The 20,624-nt window shown below is 36.2% G+C and overlaps 2 protein-coding genes across 4 annotated transcripts in view; one reads left to right on the plus strand and one right to left on the minus strand.

Moving 5' to 3' along the window:
• TUT4 (terminal uridylyl transferase 4) overlaps positions 1-12,527 on the plus strand; it is a 57,363-nt gene extending 44,836 nt beyond the window's left edge. For 2 of the 3 annotated variants that reach the window (XM_070941335.1, XM_070941337.1), the window contains 11 exons: positions 559-672; positions 1,385-1,462; positions 2,321-2,498; positions 2,687-2,734; positions 2,824-2,906; positions 3,581-3,696; positions 4,367-4,527; positions 5,985-6,085; positions 7,739-8,252; positions 10,145-10,321; positions 10,994-12,527. In XM_070941335.1, coding sequence (XP_070797436.1) covers positions 559-672; positions 1,385-1,462; positions 2,321-2,498; positions 2,687-2,734; positions 2,824-2,906; positions 3,581-3,696; positions 4,367-4,527; positions 5,985-6,085; positions 7,739-8,252; positions 10,145-10,321; positions 10,994-11,082 — 1,659 coding nt within the window. In that variant the 3' untranslated portion in view covers positions 11,083-12,527. The remainder of the gene's footprint in view (positions 1-558; positions 673-1,384; positions 1,463-2,320; positions 2,499-2,686; positions 2,735-2,823; positions 2,907-3,580; positions 3,697-4,366; positions 4,528-5,984; positions 6,086-7,738; positions 8,253-10,144; positions 10,322-10,993) is intronic. The other variant, XM_070941336.1, reaches the window with a different exon arrangement.
• PRPF38A (pre-mRNA processing factor 38A) lies at positions 12,487-20,568 on the minus strand. The gene is made up of 10 exons (XM_070941338.1): positions 20,302-20,568; positions 17,652-17,811; positions 16,600-16,721; positions 15,912-15,997; positions 15,670-15,780; positions 14,368-14,480; positions 14,246-14,272; positions 14,073-14,170; positions 13,484-13,532; positions 12,487-13,235 (listed from the first exon to the last, which is right to left on the minus strand). The coding sequence occupies exons 1-10, from the start codon at positions 20,429-20,431 to the stop codon at positions 13,193-13,195; spliced, it is 939 nt and encodes a 312-aa protein (XP_070797439.1). The 5' UTR covers positions 20,432-20,568; the 3' UTR covers positions 12,487-13,192.
• Positions 20,569-20,624: the final 56 nt, after the last annotated feature.

The following is a 20,624-nucleotide window of genomic DNA, read 5'->3' on the forward strand; positions in this document are numbered from 1 at the left end:
CCTTTAAAAATTACCTTATATTTTTAGTAAATTGTGGGGAAGTGGTATGTATGTATCTTTCTATTTCTGTGTGTGTATGTATGTTTGACAAAATTTCCCATATTAGCTTAATATTCTGAGTAGGAAGTTTGCTGAGGGATGGAGGATGTTTTTTAGGTACCTTGAAAACATTATTTAGAACATGCTTGTCAGCAGTTCCTGATCAAATTGAAATGAGTGATCAAATGGAGTTCTTCTCATTTAAAGTGAATGACTGGACTTTTTAAATCAGTGGATAAAATACATAAACAAAATAGCTGGTGCTCTGCTACACTCTACTCTCTTGAGACATTCATGCTCCTATAGTTTCTCAAGATACCAGGTTAGCTGTTCCTAGAATAAAATCATAAATCGAAGTATAAAATATCAGTAACAGTGTGCATTTGACTCTAGTTATGTTTTACTGAAAATATATTTTGGGTTGGCATAAAATGTTTTTTCTTAGTTTCTATTCTGAAGGTATATTTGTTACCCAAAATAACTTGCTGTATGTTTTTTGCATTGAAAATGTTTGAACAGCGTTGTGATATTGGAGATGCATCCAGAGGAAGTCTCTCTTCATATGCTTATATTCTCATGGTATTATACTTCTTACAACAGAGAGAACCACCAGTAATCCCAGTACTGCAAGAGGTAAATTTTGAAGGGGGAAAAAAAAAAACTATGATGGAAAACAGTTTTGAGATTTCTGTCTCTTCTTATAATTTTCTTATGAGGTTAGTGTTGGTTAGGGTTCTTTTTGAAGAATTACTGAATCAAATTTGGATCTTTTCCTAGGCATTTCACATGGATTGTATATACAGTAGTTTTCCCCATAAGATGTAGAGTTTCCTTACCAACAAAAGTCTGAACAATGTCTTTAATAGGAGTAGGTAATCTGGATATTTTGAACTAGTTTGCATAATCCCTAGTCAACATGGCTAATAATTAGGTACTGTGGAATTATAATTTAAAATGTTTGGAAATGACTTAGTTATCTACAAGTAAAAGCAAATAAATTATGCTTCTATTATTGATAAAGTGGTTGGCATTTGATTTTAAAATTAAATGAAGTCTGCTCGATAACCCTTTTTTACTCCAAGTCTCTCTATTAGCAAAAGTATGCTCTGTTACCCTTACCTCTAAGTTACACAATCAAATCACTTTTCCCCCACCATTCTGGTGCATATGTCTGGTATTCTGGGTCAGAGGTTTATGGTTTCCTTGAAAGTTTGGAAAAGGTTCTTTTATTATTCATAGTTTTAGAAAGAATCAGATAAATAATGCATATTTTTTAAAACATTTTTGTATTTGGAATGCTTTTAGTTTTTGTAATTTTCTGCTCTTATTTTTCATGGTGATAAAGATATTTGATGGGCAGCAGATCCCTCAAAGGATGGTTGATGGTTGGAATGCTTTCTTCTTTGATGATACCGATGAACTGGTAAAGTCCTCATTTTGGAATAATCAATTAATTCTTAGTATAATTCTGCTTTAATTATACTATGTATAGTCTGCCAGTAATATGTTCACCATTCGGGAAACTACAAAAGGAACTTTTCCCCCAGTCTTTTATTGTTGGACAAAGTAGCTGAGGTAATATGTATTAGTATTGGACCAATAAATAAGAGTCTTTCCTAGTTTCGTAGTGAAGATTAGTATGACATACACTGTACATGTTTTTGTGTTTCTGTGTTCCTTTTTTTTTTTTTTGAAGGGAAAAAAAGCTGTGTTTTATTTTTTGAATGTAGATATAGAAACCTGGGGCTACCATATCTAATCAGCATCTCTATCATATTTTAGGCAGAGATTTCCTTTTCAAAACAAATGCATATTTCATCCAATAAATGTTTTGCCTCTACCATAATAAGATCATTAGGAAAGGAATTGGTTACTTTGAGCTTGCATAAGTAGAGAATTTTGAGGAGAAAATACTTTTATTTATTTGTATCCCCCCCCCTTCGTTGTTTTTACAAATAACTCAAAGTGGTGAACATATCCAACACGCTACCTCCTCTTACTTTCCCTACAACAACCCTGTGAAGTAGGTTGGGTTGAGAGAGACTGACAGGCCCAAGGTCACACAGCTGGCTTTCACGGCTAAAGTGGGATTAGAACTCACAGGCTCCAGCTTTCTATCCTGATGCCTTAACCTCTTTTCCTCTTACCCTATTAATAGATAATCATAAAAATACAACAATAGATATTTTGTACTGTGCTACTTTAGAAGTTTTCTGGTTAAAATCGTTACATTTATTTTTGAAAAAGTCCTCAACATATTTATACTATAACTTTTGTACAGAAAAAACGTTTACCTTCTCTTGGGAAAAACACAGAGTCATTGGGAGAACTCTGGTTAGGATTACTAAGATTTTACACTGAAGAATTTGACTTCAAAGAATATGTCATCAGCATTCGGCAGAAGAAGCTGTTAACCACATTTGAGAAGCAGTGGACATCCAAATGTATTGCAATTGAAGGTAGTTATTGAATATTTCTTGTTTAATAAATCAGTGTGTTTTTCTGAAGTGTCTTCCTCATTTATACTACATTATACTAACGTATTTCAAAGCAATTTATCCTGCATTTTTAGTTTTTGTAAAGAAATATGTGCATTACTGACTTTTTTTAAAAAAATACTCTTTTAATGTTTGTTGTTATTGCTCAGATCCCTTTGACCTGAATCATAATCTTGGTGCAGGAGTTTCTAGAAAAAGTAAGTATATAAAAAGTACTATTCAACTGAATAAACTTCAAAATGAATATAGCTTTTTTTAAAAAAATGTCTCTCTTTTTAATCCAAAGTGACCAATTTCATAATGAAAGCATTAATCAACGGGAGAAAGTTATTTGGTACCCCTTACTATCCAATCTCAGGAAGAGAAGCTGTAAGTTCTCCTTTCTTCTGCCTTATTAACAAATGAGCAAATCATTTTTATTGTAGTGTTGTAGGATATTTCAAATACATTAAATGTTATTTTGCACTATATATTCCACTGAATTGATTTAAAGACATATGTATTATGCTGGTAGAGCAGGTTGACCTTACAGTAATAGAATCATGCTTTTCTCAGCACTCTGTTTTCCTGTGTTTTCTTTCCTCATTCATGAAATTATTAAAATAATTGTTCTGCAAATCCTAAAATCTTTGCTTTGCATAAGCTATTGTCTGTCTGTCTGTCTGTCTGCCTCTGTGTGTCTGTGTGTCTGTGTGTCTGTCTGTCTGTCTGTCTGTCTGTCTGTCTGTCTGTCTGTCTGTCTGTCTGTCTGTCTGTCTATCTATCTATCTATCTATCTATCTATCATCTAGAAGTGCATGCTGTCTTGGAAATGTAAGCCTATAAAAGTTTGATACAGTTATATGTATATATATACACACACACACATGGGGTAAAAAAATATGAACACATTCACTGTTTGCTGAAGTTTTGAATATTTAGTTGAAACACCTTTCTTCTTAATAAATTACTTCATTAGTAAGATATAAAAGTGTTATTACCTGTGCTTTTTCTGGAAAATGAATATAGAATGCTTTAGGTAAATATGTTTCGAACTTTTTCAGGAATATTTTTTCAATTCCAAAGTATTAACTGATGGAGAACTGGCCCCAAATGACAGGTGTTGTCGTGTCTGTGGCAAAATTGGTCATTATATGAAGGATTGCCCTAAAAGAAGAAGGTTAGTAAAAACTTATACCTCTCGTTTATAAAATGAGCCTGAAATAACAGAATAACAGAGTTGTAAGGGGCTTGGAGGTGTTCTAGTCCAACCCCCTGCTCAAGCAGGAAACCCTATATACCATTTCAGACAAATGGTTGCCCAATCTCTTCTTAAAAATTTCCAGTGTTGGAGCATCCACAACTTCTAGAGACAAGTCATTCCACTGATTAATTGTTCTGACTGTCAGGAAATTTCTCCTTAGCTCTAGGTTGCTTCTCTCCTTGATTAGTTTCCATCCATTGCTTCTTGTCCTGCCTTTAAGTGCTTTGGAAAATAGGGTGACTCCCTCTTCTTTATGGCAACCCCTGAAATATTGGAACACTGCTGTCATGTCACCCTTAGTCCTTCTTTTGATTAAATTCCAGCAACCATTCTTTATATCTTTTAGCCTCCAGTCCCCTAATCAACTTTGTTGCTCTTCTCTGTTTTCTTTTGAGTCTCTATGTTTTTTACATCATGGCGACCAAAACTGGATGCAGTATTTCAAGTGTGGTCTTCAAAATCTTCAAAATATTCTTTCCCTCTTTTTCTTTGCATCTACATTCTGTTGTTTTTTGTTTTTTTTTTACATTTTGTTACATTTTTAGGGATACTATAAGGCATACCTTTTATGTTTTTTCTTCTTAAGGGTAAAGAAAAAAGAGAATGAAAGAGATGATGAAAAGGAAGTAAAGGAGGAAGAAAGAGATACCAGAGAAAAGAGATGTTTTATGTGTGGTGATATGGGACATGTTAGAAGAGATTGTCCTGAATTCAAACAAACAAGACAAAGAAGCAATGGTGTAGCAGGTAAAATAGATTCTCCAATTTTCTGTCTGGTATCCTGTATTTCCAGTTCTGTTTTTGCGGCTTTTGTCCTGATTGATTCCAAAATGTGATTTTTGCTAAGATAGTTGTTCATCAAGGCCTGTGCATAATTTTACTTGGCTTTAAGGAATTTTAGGGGAGTTTGCTATCCATAGAAATGATTGGTAAGATGAGTTCAACATTACCAAGTGTGATGCCGAATTGCCCTGTAATGACTGCAAAAGTAGTTGTGCATCTATAGTAACTAACTTCTTTGGAATAGATAATTATTTTTTAACTAATCTGTAGTTGTTTAAATGTAAGAGTTCCAGGAAGGGTAATACTAAAGCAATGTATTTTATTCATCTTATTTATAATACAGTAAATAATTTTAATGCAATTAGTTAATAAGGTAAAAGTTCCTCTTGGACATATGTGCTAGTCGTTCCTGATTTTAGGGGGCGGTGCTCATCTCCGTTTCAAAGCTGAAGAGCAGTGCTGTCTCCATGATCATGTGGCCGGCGTGACTAAACGCCAAAGGCGCACGGAACGTTGTTACCTTCCCACAAAAGGTGGTCCCTATTTTTCTACTTGCATTTTTTACATGCTTTTGAACTGCTAGGTTGGCAGAAGAGACAAGTAACGGGACCTTACCCCATTAAGTGGCACTAGGGATTCAAACTGCTGAAGTGCCGACCTTTCGATCAACAAGCTCAACGTCTTAGCCACTGAGCCACCGTGTCCCATTAATTAGTTAATACAAAATTAATTATTGCAATTGTATTTGGATTAAGTAGAAAAATGATTTCTCCACCTTGTTTTAAATTATTTTTTTCCACCTTATATTTGATAAGAATTATTATAGACAGGGTTTTTTCCCCCTAAACATCTTTTACAAACTAAATGCATGATTATCAGTCATCGCTGTTGAAATGTAGGTCGGTATGTTGCTTCTATATTTAGCCTGTTTCTCATGATGCATTTTTTCATGACCTGCAATAATAATTCCTATCCCTATTCTGGTTTTAATCTTTACAATGTCTTCAAGTGTTTGTCATTCTTCAAAGCCCTTCATAATGCTGATTTAGCAGCTCTTCTTCCCTATATTTTTTTCAAAAATAATTTCAAAAAGGAAATTTTGTTAACTAAAGCAAACATGAATTTACTAAAATCTTGCTGTAAACAAATTAATAAATGAAGGTTTATAACTGGTAATTTAAGAATTAAGGGTCCAAACAAGTAGTAATTATGAATATTGCGAGTTTTGCAGTAGCAATTTTCCCTAAAGGTATGAAAAACTTATTTGTGGTGATTTATCCCTAGCATAAAGCATTGCTGCTAAAGAGACATGAATAAAATTCTGGTTGTAAATGTGCCTTTCTTTGCATTTACATTATTTATTTGAAGTTTGGTCACTTAATTTAAATTACACTATACATTCTTTATATTTTATCATTTAGCTTCTCAATTAGTCAGAACGTTGGTAAATTCACAGCAAGTCACTGGATCAATTCAACAGCAGGTGGAAAGACCCTTGCGCACCAGACAACCATCAGAATGTGTAAGTTGTATTTTTAGTGCTTTTATGAATGTGTTTTGTATACGTAGCAAGCATTGACAGTTAAAAAAAAAACTATAGCAACTGTAGTTATGAGTACTTATGATGATTCTTACAATGAAACACCTGGTGGACAGGTCAGTAGTTTGTTTTCCAATTTATAGCTCTCTTATTTAAGCTATTACACACACATGCAAACACATATTCAAAAATCACAGATTAAGACTTTTTTTTTAGTTGAAAGAATTGAATTAATGAATAGGCTACTGCAGTATGAAAATTAAAGGTCATGTTTACAGTTACATGTTTTACTTTAGTGGTAGCTGGCTGTTTATTTAAAAGAGAACTTAATCAGAAGAGTACGTAAGATAAATCTTCTACTAGTAGAAACCTTAAGTACAAAACTCGAACCAGTGAAACAATTTACAGATAGTCCTTGACTTACAACCAGTTGATTAGTGACTATTTTGAAGTTATGATGGCCTAAGAAGAGGCATAAAGCACTTCTGATCATCACAAATTGTCAGATGTGCACCCCCTGCTACCATCATGTCATTGCAATCTGGGTAGTTGGCAATCTGTTCACACTTACTACTGATTACCAACCACCTGACACTCCTGTGATCTCCATCTGCAATATTTCCTGCTGGTTTTCTCAGAAACACTATGCTTTCCACTTGGATTTTAACAAGAAAGATTTTCAGTGCCAGAGCATAGAGATACTTGAGTATGACTTGTGGGCTTCTCAGGGCTTCCCTCACCTCCCTTTTCTTGCATCTGCCAAAATCAAAGCACACTAAAGCTCCATGCACAGGACTGCTTAGGAGCTGTGGAAATTTGTTGAAATAAGTTTGTTATCCCTCCGGAATAACATTCTGCCATGCCTTTCCTGGATGGCAGGAAAGGGATGGCAGAACAGGAAGAGGTGGAGAGGAAAAGTTTGATAAAACACACTTCTCCCTTTTCCTTCCCTGTCTTTTTCTCTTCACCTTGCAGCCAATCTCCTCCTTCCCCTCCTCCCACACACCATCAAGCAGATTCCTACAGGCGAAGCAGATCTTTGGAACATTTCTTTTCTTGGAAACTCCTTTACAAACTTACTTCAGTGAATGCCTGTCTCTCCTAAGGAATTGCATGCTTGGATTTTAGCAGGTGCCAGAGTGAAGAGGCAGTAGTAATATCAGGCTACCTCAGGTGGTGAGGAGAGTCCTGGGTGTCCTGGTGAAGACAACCTACAAATGTATCTCTGCTCTGGCATTGAAAATCCTGCTTGCATGAAGGATTTTCAGAGCCAGACAAAGTCTCACAGGGTTTTCCCCACCCTCCAGGCTCCGTGAACTCCTTAGCTGGGACTTTGTCCATTAAAACACCACAAGATTGCTTAATGAACATAACCTGGAGCGCCAGGATTGTGGTTATTGAATGAAGCAGTCATATGATGTCTTGCTTAATGATCTGTTTGGTCAATCCAAATTCTGATCCCAATTGTAAGTCAAGGACTATCTTTTGTTCATTTTCTTGAGCTGAAACAGTAAAAATGGGGTTATAAAAGTTCCTTTTGGTAACTTTTTATCTGTCAGGAGCCAGTGAATCAGTGAATTACCACTTAACTGGTAAACTAATCCAAATCCAATTCTTTTTTCCCCCCTTCTCCAGTCTGATTCGCATCAGCCATCTTATTCTCCACAGCCTCAGCAATTTACCCAGAATTCCTCTCCACCAGCCTCCATTAACCAGACTCAGCCTCAATCAATATCCCAGTCTAAGCATACTCTGCCGCCCCAACAAGGGGCACAGTCACCTCACCAGGTCCAGCTGCCTTTGTTTAACTTTGCCCAATCTCCCCCAGGTCAGTATTCCACATTGCCTAATTTGGGGGTATTTCAAATGCCCCACCATCACCAAATTCCATTTCCTAACACATCCTGGCCTGTTATTCACTCTGCACCGGGTAATCCTCCTCACGCAACAAACGTTCCATTTTCGGTGAGAGCTGGCAGCAGCAACCCACCCAATAATCAGAGCACCATAAGCTTGAATGATCCTAGTATCATCTTTGCACAGCCTGCTGCCAGGCCTGTGGGAATCCCCAGCACTTCTCATGAGGGACCCTGGCACAACCCCGTGACTCTAAGCTCACTGGTGAACAATGGCACAGTGGGGAATTCAGGTAATTTTCCTCTATTGTCACTTGCTTTGTACAAATACTGATGTTTTGTTTGCTAACCATTTCTCAGCTCATTTGATTCTGCTAATCAGTTGCTTATAAGAAAACGCTTTAAGGAAGATTAATTTCCTTAATACTTAGGCCAAGACTTAACATAGCTGAAAAGTAAACAAAAAAAATGCTTGAGCATTTGCATTGTATATATAGACATGATATTGAAAGAAAAGGCTGATCTTCTAGTGAAAAACTGCTAGCAAATGTGAACTGGATTAGAGAATCAACACATCAGATCCTGGCATAAACTGAAAGCACTTTGCCCCATTTTATTTTTCATTTGTATTTTCTCATGTTGCACTTAATGCTACTCTTAAAAATAGTATCAAAAGTAGCTTAAGATGGGACGGGAATGATATATGATAGAAGAAGGGTGGCTTAGTATGAGCACATATTTGTGTCTAGCTCTTTGACTCTACCCAATTTATTTAAAGATCCTGCAAATTGGTGTACTTAGATCGAAACTTTGATACATTAGTTTATGAACCAGCATGAATTTTATACCTTTTTTAAGGTATAGTTTATAGTTCTGTTTTTATCTGACAATGACTGATCCATACTTCCTAGAACAAGTTTAGAAGGATTCATGGCTTACTTTAGGTTTGTTGTTCTTAGAAATAGAAGTTGTCAAACCAAACCAATAAAAAATTACAAAAAACTTCTTGATAGTTCAAAGATTCCCAAAATGATGTGTCATGCTCTCTTTACAGGTAGTCCTTGACTTAAGACTGTTTGCTTACAACCGTTCAAAATTTTGATGGATCCAGAATAGGTGCTATATGGCACATAAAGCACTTTTGGCCATTGTAAAATGTGCCAACCCCTCCACAGTCATGACTGCATCCTAGGCATTTGGCAGCTGGATCACCTTTATGACTGGTTGCAGCATCCTATGGTCACATGACCATGATTTGCTGTATTTTCTGCTAATCTGGTTTAGACTTAAAACAGCAGCTTTTATTTAATAACCAAAGGTTCTCTTACCACAATGATTTGCTTAGCGACCACTGCAAAAATTTTTTTATATCACGTGGGTGCCGCAATCTACAATAAATCCCTTCCTGATTGTGGTCATAAGTGAAGGACTACCTGTCAAGTATTCTGTATTTTCAGAATATGTCTTTATTTCTATTTTTGAAAAAAAACATGAGATTGCATCATATTGTTTAATCATTGCTTTTGGTTTGATTTATTTTTTTTCATTTTTGAACAAAAGAGTTAGTTTGACTCCAAAAAAATGCTGTTCGACATACAAAGGAATTTAAATTTGCAGGATTGCTCTGAACTTTGCCTAGGGTGTTACTGAAGAAAAGAAATATGTGAAAATCGTTATAGAACCTACCTGTTGTCTGCATATATGAAATATATGAAATACTTATAAATCAGAAACAATTGTTTTTTTTATTCAGAAATTTTGCATCAAGCCCATCATTCCTCAAAACAGATCCACAGTTAAATTTTATCTATAATTTCCTTGATGTAAAATTTCTGATTTTTAAAACAATAAAATAGTTTTTCTATGTAGACAAATAGCTATTTTCAATATTCTTTTACCATAACAATTATGCATAACTCTATATTAATCGCAATCTTTAACATTTGAGAATTCCTATTCTTCTCATCAGTCTTCCTCAATTTGGGATTTTGCAAATGTCAAAATGGTGATGGGTTTTAATTTAAAACAATTATTGATAAGTACATAATATATCCAATCTTATTCATATCAATGCTTATACTAAATATTAGATTTAAAAGAGTAAATGCTATTGTTTACTGGTGTATTGCAAAGCTATCAATTTCATCTAGTGCTTCCTCTCTTTTCCTTTTGCAATAAAATTTAGATCAGGGCTTCCAAGGGCAGTTTGGTAAAGGAAATCCACCTCCACCTATTCCTTGGGACCATGGAGCTACTACCCATTTTCCTCTCCTTCGAGGGACGTGGCCTTACAGTATATCTCCAAACTACATGCAGCAGGGAAATGCCAGCTACCCATTGAACAAACCTTTCTATCCTCAAGGTAGGATAAGATTTTAATTATGTGATATAGCTTTGATATCTTCCGTTTCTTTGTGGCTGCAGTCCTTAATAATATATTCTGAAATAGACTGAAATAAAAGCATGGCTTTTTGAGTTCGTATTCACACATAAGAAATGTGTGATGTACAGAACTTTTCATACATTAAATTTCTGAATATTTATATGAATAAATGTGGCAGACTTCTTTGTTAACTTGGTACATTAATTTTTACTGATATTTAAATCAAATCTGTCTTTTTATATGGAGTTAACCTATTTTACTGCAGCAAGTATTCCATACACCAGACACACATACATGGCTTCTGGTTTATGTATTTGCTTGGAGACATTTCATTACCAATTAGGTGTTGAAACATTTGAAACAATCAAGCTCAGAGGCACCAAACTTCACAGTTCAACCCCAAACTACATATATTCTCTTTTATTGGTTTACGTATAGATTAAGGCATTGATTGTTCAAAATAGATATTTAGAGAATGATTGAAGCTGATTTTTATAAATCTAATCCACAAATTGTGGGGTTTTGGTCTTTTCCCCTTTGAACCATTGCCTTTCTGCAGCAGCACTTCCAAGCATTTTTAGACTCAATTTTCAATGTACATGAGATATAAAATGAATTTATTTAATATATACTGCAATAATTTTCTTTTAGCTGGCTTATTGATGCAGAACCAGCGGTTTTCACTTCTGTCTCAAGGACATCCACACTTGAACATGAATTTTATTCAGCAGAAGAAATGAAGTTTAATTAAGGGGATGGGAAGAAATCAGGTTGGAATAAAATGTTATTGCAACATGTTTAGATAAAAAGATTATTTAAAACTTTTTAAGTGTATAATTTGTACATAGATATAAAATATAGTTTTTACTAGTATCACAAGAATTAGTGATACAAATGTCATCTATTTTATTACCCTATTTTTAAGGGAACTGCGTTTTATTTTATCTTGATAAACTGTAAAGAGAGTTTTTAAAATTAAGTTGTTTATTTTCTATTAGCTTTATTCATACTTTGGTTCAGACTTTATATCTATTCTAAAAAGAAATTAGAAGGAATTCATGTGTTAAAGCCTGTCATTTCTTTACTGAACAATGTAGTGCCAAAAAACTTTTTAAAAAGGAAAAAAATAAAATTGGAAAATCCTAAATCATAGCCATATTTTCTTTCACGTTAAGGATTAAATGCTAAATGGCAGTACTTTTTTTAAAAAAAGATGAAAAGGGTTGGGCACTATCAATTTTAGCATTTTGGATATGGAAATGTTTGGGATTTGGAGGTCTACCTATAAGGGTATTTGCTGCATAAACATTAAAAAAGAAGCCTCACATATGCCTGTAAAGTGTTGCCATTTAGCTCACTGAACTTTGTGACAGCATACACATTCAGACTTATCCTTCCTTCGTATAACTTCTGGTACATAGCTCTACATGCCTGATATGTCTGTTGCCTATTAAGAGAAGCAAGTGAAGAACAAAACAGGGCCGTTTTCATTAAGTGCAAGTGTTTCTGGAATGGTAATACCACCTTGAGTCTAGGATTGATACATAAAAAGTGCTTTCTGACTTGTGGAAGTATATCTAAATTTACCAACATGAAAATCTTGGTGCTCTAATGAATTAAATATACACAGTGTCTAAAGCAAACTCGAGGCATTGAATTTATGTTCAAATTCTAGTAATTTAGTGAAAAATATAACAATAAATTTGCCCATATTTTCAAGTCTGCAATCTTATTCCCATTCATTGCAAAATAATCCCAACTGAATGGTATTCCCATCTTAATAAATATGTGTATCTGTGCCATACGTTCTTGTGCCGAATATTCCTATTCTAGGAATAGACATATGAAGCACAGTTCAAATTGGTTTGAATCAGATTTAAAATTCAGATTAGAAATAAATCCAAATTCAACTCGGAAAAAATTGTACGTACACAAAAGTTGAAACTTTCACAGACTTGTAATTTGATTTCAGTAACTCAGTTGGATTGCTTTTGAACTGAATCAGATATTTGCACTCTCCTGTTTATTATGTATTAATAGTGAATATGTTCAGAACAATTATTCATTTTACAAGTATTTGTAATTTAAATCAGTTCTGAATAAGTCAGTCCAAGAAAAAAGATTTTTTTAAAAAAGAGACATACTTCTGTACCAATTTTTTTTAATAAAGAAATTACAAGACAAACTTTCTTCCTGCTTCACATTTACAATTGTTGTAAAAAACAGAGGTGATCAGAAAATACATTGAAAGGATGTCCATTTTTAGTTTAAGATATCAAACAGGGCAATGAATAAAAATGCAGTCTGGTTCAATCATCTAAATGTGCAAGGATTCGAAATGGGAAAAGATGGGAGTAGACCAGGGGTGTCCAAACCTGGCAACTTTAAGACCTGTGGACATGCTGGATGGGGAATTCTGGGTGTTGAAGTCCACGAGTCTTAGTTGTCAAAGTTAGACCCCCTGGTGTAGATTATCCTCAGTGACCCTGTGACTACATAACACAACCTTAATGTTGACTAGAAAATCTGAATGGAAGAGCTATGAATTTTGATTGTGAGAAGAACTGTCTTAATTATGATCCATAAATATAGAGAATTGGTTTTTTAAAATCTGTAATTAAACCAAATCAGTTCAGAAAAATAAGGAGACTAAGGCTGGTGCACACAGAGCTATAGGGGTAAATCCACTTTGTATATGTTGTCCTCACTTTGAACTTTATCAGAGCTTACATTGCCCAAGAAACAATGCAAAAAACATTGAGCTGCCACAGGAGCATCTATCTATCTAATGAACTCCTCTACAAAAAAAAAAAAAAAAAAAAAGCTTCCAATTCATGAAACAGGTTAAGGTTATTCATTTCCCCGACGACTTTTCTTATGGCTTTTTTTAGATCTGAAAGAAGAATAAAAGCTTTTCATTATTCAGTTAACTTGAGTTCAGAGAAACTCAGGATCAAGAAATTAAAATTCAAGTTTGCACAATAAGATAGCATGTAATCATTGGTCCAAATAGATCTCTCCACCTATATGAACATATAGCTCAATTATAAAGACTGATTATTCCTCTGGGACAAATCTAGTACAAAACTTCTACAAACTCCTGTGTTACCATTTTGAAATAGCAAAATATGAAATACATACCTTTCTGGAGACTTGGAATGACTACGATGTCTGTGGCTACGATGGTGCCCTGTTGAGATAAGGTACAAAATTTTGACTTTGATTCTGCTCATATAGGTAGTCTTTGACTTATAACAGTTCATTTAGTGATCATTTAAAATTACAACAGCACTGAAAAAGTGACCGTCTTTCACACTTCAGATACTTGGCAACTGACTTATGACGGTCCCCCAGGGTCATATGATCACCTTTTGCAATCTTTTGACAAGCAAAGTCAATGGGGAAGCCAAATTTACTTAACAACCGTGTTACTAATTTAACTCGTGATTTGCTTAACAATTGTGGCAAGAAAGGTGGTAAAATGGGACAAAACTCATTTAACCAATGTATCACTTAGCAACAGAAATTTGGGCTCAATTGTGGTCCTGTACTTAACATAGTTCTTTGATGCTCCATACCATAATAATACAGCATGGTGAAGAGGGGATGAAGCTTTTAATTATTGATAAGAGTCACATAAAAATGTTTGTGTATTATAGAAAATACCAAAAAAAAAGTTTTTAAAAGTCAAAGGAACCATCCACAACTGCCATTCTTAAAGTGTAAATACCTGGAGATTTAGATCTTGATCTGTGGCGTCTTTCTCTAGATCTACTTCGGTGCCTCCTTGGGCTCTTACTGCGATGTCTCTCGCGCCGTGGTGAAGGACTGTTAAGAAGTAATCTGTTAGTGATAAACTTACAATATTTTTAAAAGATCAATTCAAATATCTTGCATGGTTACCTTCTCCTCTTTGGAGATCGGCTTCGCCTAAACAGGAAGGAGAGGGGATAAACAGTTATTTACTACAATACTTTTAGCACATTATGCTGGTTAGCAATAGTTGAAAGATCCCAAAATGCTACCTTCTAGGAGATCTACTTCGACTTCTTCTGTAGCGCAGTGTTGGAGATCTACGAGGTTTGTCTAAATCCCTATATCCTCTTCTTCTGTGATCAGGGGAAGGGGCTCTATCCAGCTGAAAACATGTAAACAACATGTAAGCTATCCAACATTTGTTCAAATTGTACGCATACACAGGATCAGTGGACCCAATGTTATTTTATTTATTAAACATACCATATTTTTTGGAGTATACGACGCACCTTCCCCCCCAAAAGGGGGTGAAAATTTAGGTGCGTCTTATACACCAAATGTAGCCCCGCCCACCCACTGGCCCCCACCTCGCAGCAGTTACCTCCTTGCAAGCAAACAGCAAGAAAAAACAGATCCTTTCAGCTTCAGCTTCAGCACAGCCTAATTAGCACAAGTTGATTGGATTGGCCTCCCGACTCTCAGCTGATTTGCTCTTAGCTGTTTTGCGCAGGGCTCTGCTGCTTGTTGCAAAGAGGTAAGTTGCTGGAGCAAATTTTTTTTCCCTTGTGCTAATCAAGCTATGCTGAAAACGAAAATTAAAGTAAAGCAAGCTGTTTGCTGTTTGCTGCAATGAGGCAAAATTGCTCAGAGGCAGAGGGAGATTTCTTTTTCTTCTTTTCCTCACCAAAAAAGGTAGGTGCGTCTTATACTCCGGTGTGTTTTATACTCTGAAAAATACGGTATATGCCACCCATCTTGCTAAAGGTGATTCTAGGTGACTTACAATCAAAAATGCCAATATAAAACATTAAAAGAATAAATAGTAACATTAAATTTGAATTAAAATTGACAAAGATGGAGAGGAAGGGGGAGCAAGATGTGCACAAGGAAGAGGTGGGGTCTTAATCCATCTCCAGAATGACAACTGGCTCCAGGCCAGTTGGTAGAATCAGGTCTTTAGGCCCTTTCAGAAGGCCCAATGGATAGGTATGAATCTCACCTTGGAGGGGGGCACATTAAATACATTTCCAATAACCCATGTATGAAAAGAGAAGGAAGACAGGCAGAAATACTGGGAAGAATCCTGTGACATATTTCCATGAGAAGTGGCTTTAGCGCATGGAATAGGAAATGAGCCATTTCTTCACCCCAAATATCTGATGAGGATGCAAGAGGAGGAAAAATGTGATTCTCCTGTAACCTCATACTCCAGTTCTTAAGCTAGGTAGGTAATAAGCACCGTATCACAATATTCCCTCAAAAAATAAGGATGTGACATTTTTATACTATAAAATCAGCATATGCCCTATAATTCGGCCCCATGCCGAAATAAAAACTTGACAGATTCAAACCTTTTCATCCTCCTCTTCCTCATCCTCACTAGATTCTACATCATCCATATCTTCTTCCAAAGCACTGATCCGTGTTTCCAGTTGTTCAGCTTCTTCTAGAACATATCTTTTCTACAAAGAACGAACAAGTTTCTAAATGCAGACAATACTTCAAACAGGAAAGATTTAATTATGCACTGTATAATCTTTTCACTCCTGAAAGTTTGATTTATAATTTCTTTATAATATAATTGATTATATACCTGTAGTCTAGGTAAAATGATATCACAGACACGCTCATCATGAAGCAATTGATCAATAAACTCATCGACATGCATGAGCTCAAACTCTGGGGGAAAAAAGATTGTATTTAAAAACAGTAACATTTTTAATAAGCTAAGATAAAATTGCAGAAAACACAAAAGGTATGTTTTATAATTTTTTTCTACATAAAAAGCAAGATGTACGGTATGTGTGCTTGAGTATGGCAGTTTGAGTTATTGGATGATACGCATTTCTTGCCTCTTCCTGTCTGGTAAGATTAATACTATCCAAAGTGGTCCAGAGGCAAATATTTAATATGAAAAGAGCCGAGGTGGCGCAGTGATTAGAGTGCAGTACTGCAGGCTACTTCTGCTGACTGCCGGCTGCCTGCAATTTGGCAGTTCAAATCTCATCAAGCTCAAGGCTGACTCAGCCTTACATCCTTTTGAGGTCGGTAAAATGAGGACCCAGATTGTTGGGGGCAATATGCTGACTCTGTAAACCGCTTAGAGAGGGCTGTAAAAAGCATTATGAAGCGGTATATAAGTCTAAGTGCTATGGCTATGAAACAAGAATATAGCACCATTTAAGTCAACAGAATGGATATATAATTTAGTCTGTATGTGCTACTTACACAATGTTAGATAATGGGCTTTATAAATGATTGAATAAAGTTACACCACTTACCCCCATTTCTATTTTGGCTTTTTATTTTTCGATAATCATTGTATAAAGGTTCAAGGTATTTGTAGCAGTCTATGGCAGTCCCAGTCAGTCTCATATATAATGCACCTAGTAATCTCACATATCTAAAAATTGGCAAAAGCAAAACATAAATTCAGAGTTTCTTTTTCCTATACAATTAGCTGAGGACACAAATATCCTATAATAGAATTTAAATTCACTACCAAGTTATTTCATTACAGATGTTAATTCAAAAATGTCCATGTTGTACCAAATTGCTTGATTTATGCTTATAGGTAATCCATATCTCTTCCTGTATTATTTCTTCCTTTCTGCTTTTCTTTCTCTCTCTCCCCCCCCCCCTGTAAAAATACTGTACAAGTATTTTAAACCACTTAGAGAAATACTGTACAATACTTTGCTTTTGTAGAAAATGACTGATTTTCAATTTCAATGATACTTTTGAGAACTATTACAAAATTTCCAACAGAGCTGAAGATTAAGAGTTGTGATTGCAAAAATGTACACCATATTAATAATGTAGCCAAGCATAAAAAATATATGTAGAAATAACAAAAGAGTCCTTAATGTGAATCAGTAGCCCTTGTTATTTATGGGGGTTCTGTTCCAGTCTTTAGCTGTGTGTAATGAAACCTTGAATTTATGAAATTTGTGGGTGGGGAAGGGTTAGATTATGGAGCTTGAAAAATGGGTCTGTGAAGTTTGGGGCAGAGTGAGCTGATGGAAAAGAACTGCAAAACTGTAAAGCTACAGGAGGGGAAGATTTAAGGACATGCTATCTGATGGGATTAGCAGCAGTTGCTAAACAAATGGTTGGGCAATGGCCTAATATGTACATTTACACTTGCAAAAAGTGATGGATGGATAAGAAGTAGGAAATAAATATGACTGATACCCAAAACCTTATACCATTGAGAATAAATCTGATTTATATTTACCAAACAAAGATAAGAGAAACCATGAACAAGGCTACCATCTGTACCAGTAAGTCTATTTGTTTTAAATTACACCTCCATATTATTTTCTTCTCTTACTTGAAGTCTTCATTCTTTATAAATTCAACAATGATGTCTTTTTCAGGCTGAATCTGTAGCATCTTCAGAGTCAGGCACAAGAATGGTGTAGGCTTTATGTTCCCACCATAAACTCCACCAGTGTATCTCAGTTCCATAGCTTTATCTACAACCAATTCAGCTACAAAAAAAAATCATGACAATTCCATCAGATTTTAATATTAAAATCGTGTGTCTGGTTGTTTCATTTTTAATAAGATAGTGGTTGTAACCATCTAGGTAAAAATTATCAGAAGACACAAGAATTATGGAGTGTATAACAGGTAGGTCAGAATTAATAAGACCTTGAATAATGTGATATTCAATTTAGGGTGAATTGTAAATTGATACCAGGCTGCTTCAAATGCAGCCCAAAATTCAGTTAATGCAAGACTAGTATGTGTGCAATTGAGTCTAGTGCATGCACAATTATGACTGGGGTTTAAAAATTTTAATGGACTACTTCCGTGATGGTGAGCCTATGGCACACGTGCCAGAAGTGGCACGCAGAGCCATCTCTCTGGCCACGCGAGCAGTTGCCTGTTGCTCTTCTGGGTTCCGGCCAGCTGGTCTTCAAGCGCGTGGGAGCACCGGAAACCGGAAGAACAGTTGTCCAGTGCGCATGTGCGCGCGAGGGTGATCATCTTCCTGGCGCACACATGCGCACCGGATGGTTGCTCTTCCGGTTTCTGGCACACGTGCTCGCTCCCGTTTCGGCACTCGGTGCCAAAACGGTTTGCCAACACTGGCCTATTTCCATTGAGTTGGAACGAATTGCCATATTTTCTATAGCAAAATCACTTTTAATAGTGCAAATTCAAATACTGCAACCATTTCATGGGATTTATTAACTGCACTAGTTGAGACTGACCTGTATATAATCACACTGCAGCTTCCATGTAATTTTTTGAGAATGATTATTTTTCATTTGTAACCTTCCTGTGCCTTACAAAAGATGTAAGGAAGAAGAAAAATAGTTTCACAGGTTCTTTTAATTACAGTGTGAAAAGGACATTCCCCTATAAAAAAGACTTTCCAGTTATGTTTAATCACTGCTCTATTAATGTAGTAACATTTTTTTTCTTCAAAGGATGATGAAAGGTAAAACAGGATCAGCTATCCTTGACTTGGTATTAGAGAATAGGAAACATCTCAGAGAAATAAAAGTAGCAGGAGTAAAATGACTACATAATATGATGTTCTTATTGTTAAAGGATTAGAAACTGAATATATTGCATTTGTATCTTAGACTTCAAAAAAGTAGATTTTACTAAACTTTGTAAAAATTACAAATGGGACTAATGGCAAGAAAAAAAGCTGAATATGGGTAATGCTTCCTAAAAAAGGATATTAAAAATACAATTGCAAACAATTAAAAATATAGGAAACAGAGAAAGTACCCAAGGAAAAGGAACTACATGTCACCAAAATTTGAGAGATGGTTCCAAATGACTGAAAAGCAAACTGAGTTGAAGTTGTTAAGAATGAAGGAAAAACTTATTTTTCAGATTTATTCAAACTCAGACAACCATACACCAGTTACTCAATAATGAAAGTAAAGGAAGAATTACTCAAGGTCTGTTTCACTCCGCTCTGAGAAGTTACATGTTCCCTCAGGGAATGAAAAGAATTGAAATTTAACATTCACCCATGGGTAAGGTATTTGAGTTAAATTCTTCAGATCCAGATGAATTACATCTTAAGATGCTAAGATAGGCCTATAAGAGTCTCCTTATATGAGAGATAAGTGGCATAAAATTTTAATAAACACCACTTGGAACATTTAAGGATTTTCTCCCTAAAATGGGCATTTATCTCCCTGAAATGGTTATGCACTTTTGTGCATCACTACCCATTTCCCCCCAAAATAAGACAACTCCTGATTAATAAGCCCAATCGGGCTTTTGAGCGCATGGCAATAAGGCCAAGCGCTTATTTCAGGGTTCAAAAAAATGTAAGACAGGGTCTTATTTTCGGGGAAACAGGGTAGAGATGGATTTCCCCAGGTACGCTCAGACTGAGGGTAGATACCTGTTCAAGATTTTTTTTTTTAATTTGGATTCCTGCACTAAGAAAGGAAGTTAGACTCAAATCTATATAGCTCTTTCCAGATCTACCATCCTGGTTTTGAAAATATCTGCTCATTTCCCAAAGCTTCCCTTAGTAGTGACTTTAGACAGGGGTGGGCAACTGTGGCCTTTTTACAACCTGTGGACTTCAACTCCCAGAATTCCTGAGACAGCTTAGCTTAGCTGTCTCAGGAATTCTGGGAGTTGAAGTCCACAGGTTGTAAAAAGGCCACAGTTGCCCACCTCTGACTTTAGATACTGAGTGTAGTTTGAATTCCGAGTCATTTGGTGTCAACACGTTAAAATAAGATTGCTACACAATCTTGAAAGGAGGAGACCGGCTGCCCTCGATTAAAACGGGGGTTAAGTATTACCGAGGTGCCCTTTCGTTTCACCAACCGTTCCGTTTGGTTTCCAACTCCCAAAATCTCCTCTCTCGCCCCCGATCTCCCGAAAAAGCCCCAACGGTCCCCCCACCACCACGCCCGCCCCCCTCCCCCGTCCATGATTCCCGATCCGCCCCCGTTGCTTCGGATCCAACTGCCCACATCGCTCAACCGCACCTGTGAGACCGAAGCATTCTTCCTTCCAGTACTTGGACTCGTAGATGCGGGTGCGGATGATCTTCTCCACCAGATACTGCGGGTTAGTGCCGTGGATGCTGTGCGCGTCTTTTACCGTCCGGTTTGCCATGGCCCAGTAGGGTACAAAGCCCTACAAAGTGGGAGCGTTTCCAGAAGGGACAGAAAAGAAAAGGGGGGGGAGTGAGAAAGAGCGGCCTACAAAACTCTACCACTCTCCCTATCCTTCCATTTTCACTTCCGCTCCGGGTTCACTTCCAGAGAGAGGAAGGGGCAGGCGGTCGACACTTCCGCCGGCCTCTCTT

This window comes from Pituophis catenifer, unplaced genomic scaffold, assembly GCF_029215685.1.
Source record: "Pituophis catenifer annectens isolate HBS135680 unplaced genomic scaffold, rPitCat1.0.hap2 SCAF_3, whole genome shotgun sequence".
In the NCBI taxonomy this organism is placed as follows: Eukaryota; Metazoa; Chordata; class Lepidosauria; order Squamata; family Colubridae; genus Pituophis; species Pituophis catenifer.

Bases quoted from the DNA above. Each gene is read 5' to 3' on its own strand.
- PRPF38A (XM_070941338.1), bottom strand. From the start codon at position 20,431: ATGGCAAACCGGACGGTAAAAGACGCGCACAGCATCCACGGCACTAAC. The intron at 16,722-17,651 runs GTAAGAGAAGAA...GCCAATTTTTAG, and splicing joins ATAAAGAATGAAGACTTCAA to ATATGTGAGATTACTAGGTG. The intron at 14,481-15,669 runs GTTTGAATCTGT...ACATGTTTTCAG, and splicing joins AGGAAGAGGAGGATGAAAAG to CTGGATAGAGCCCCTTCCCC.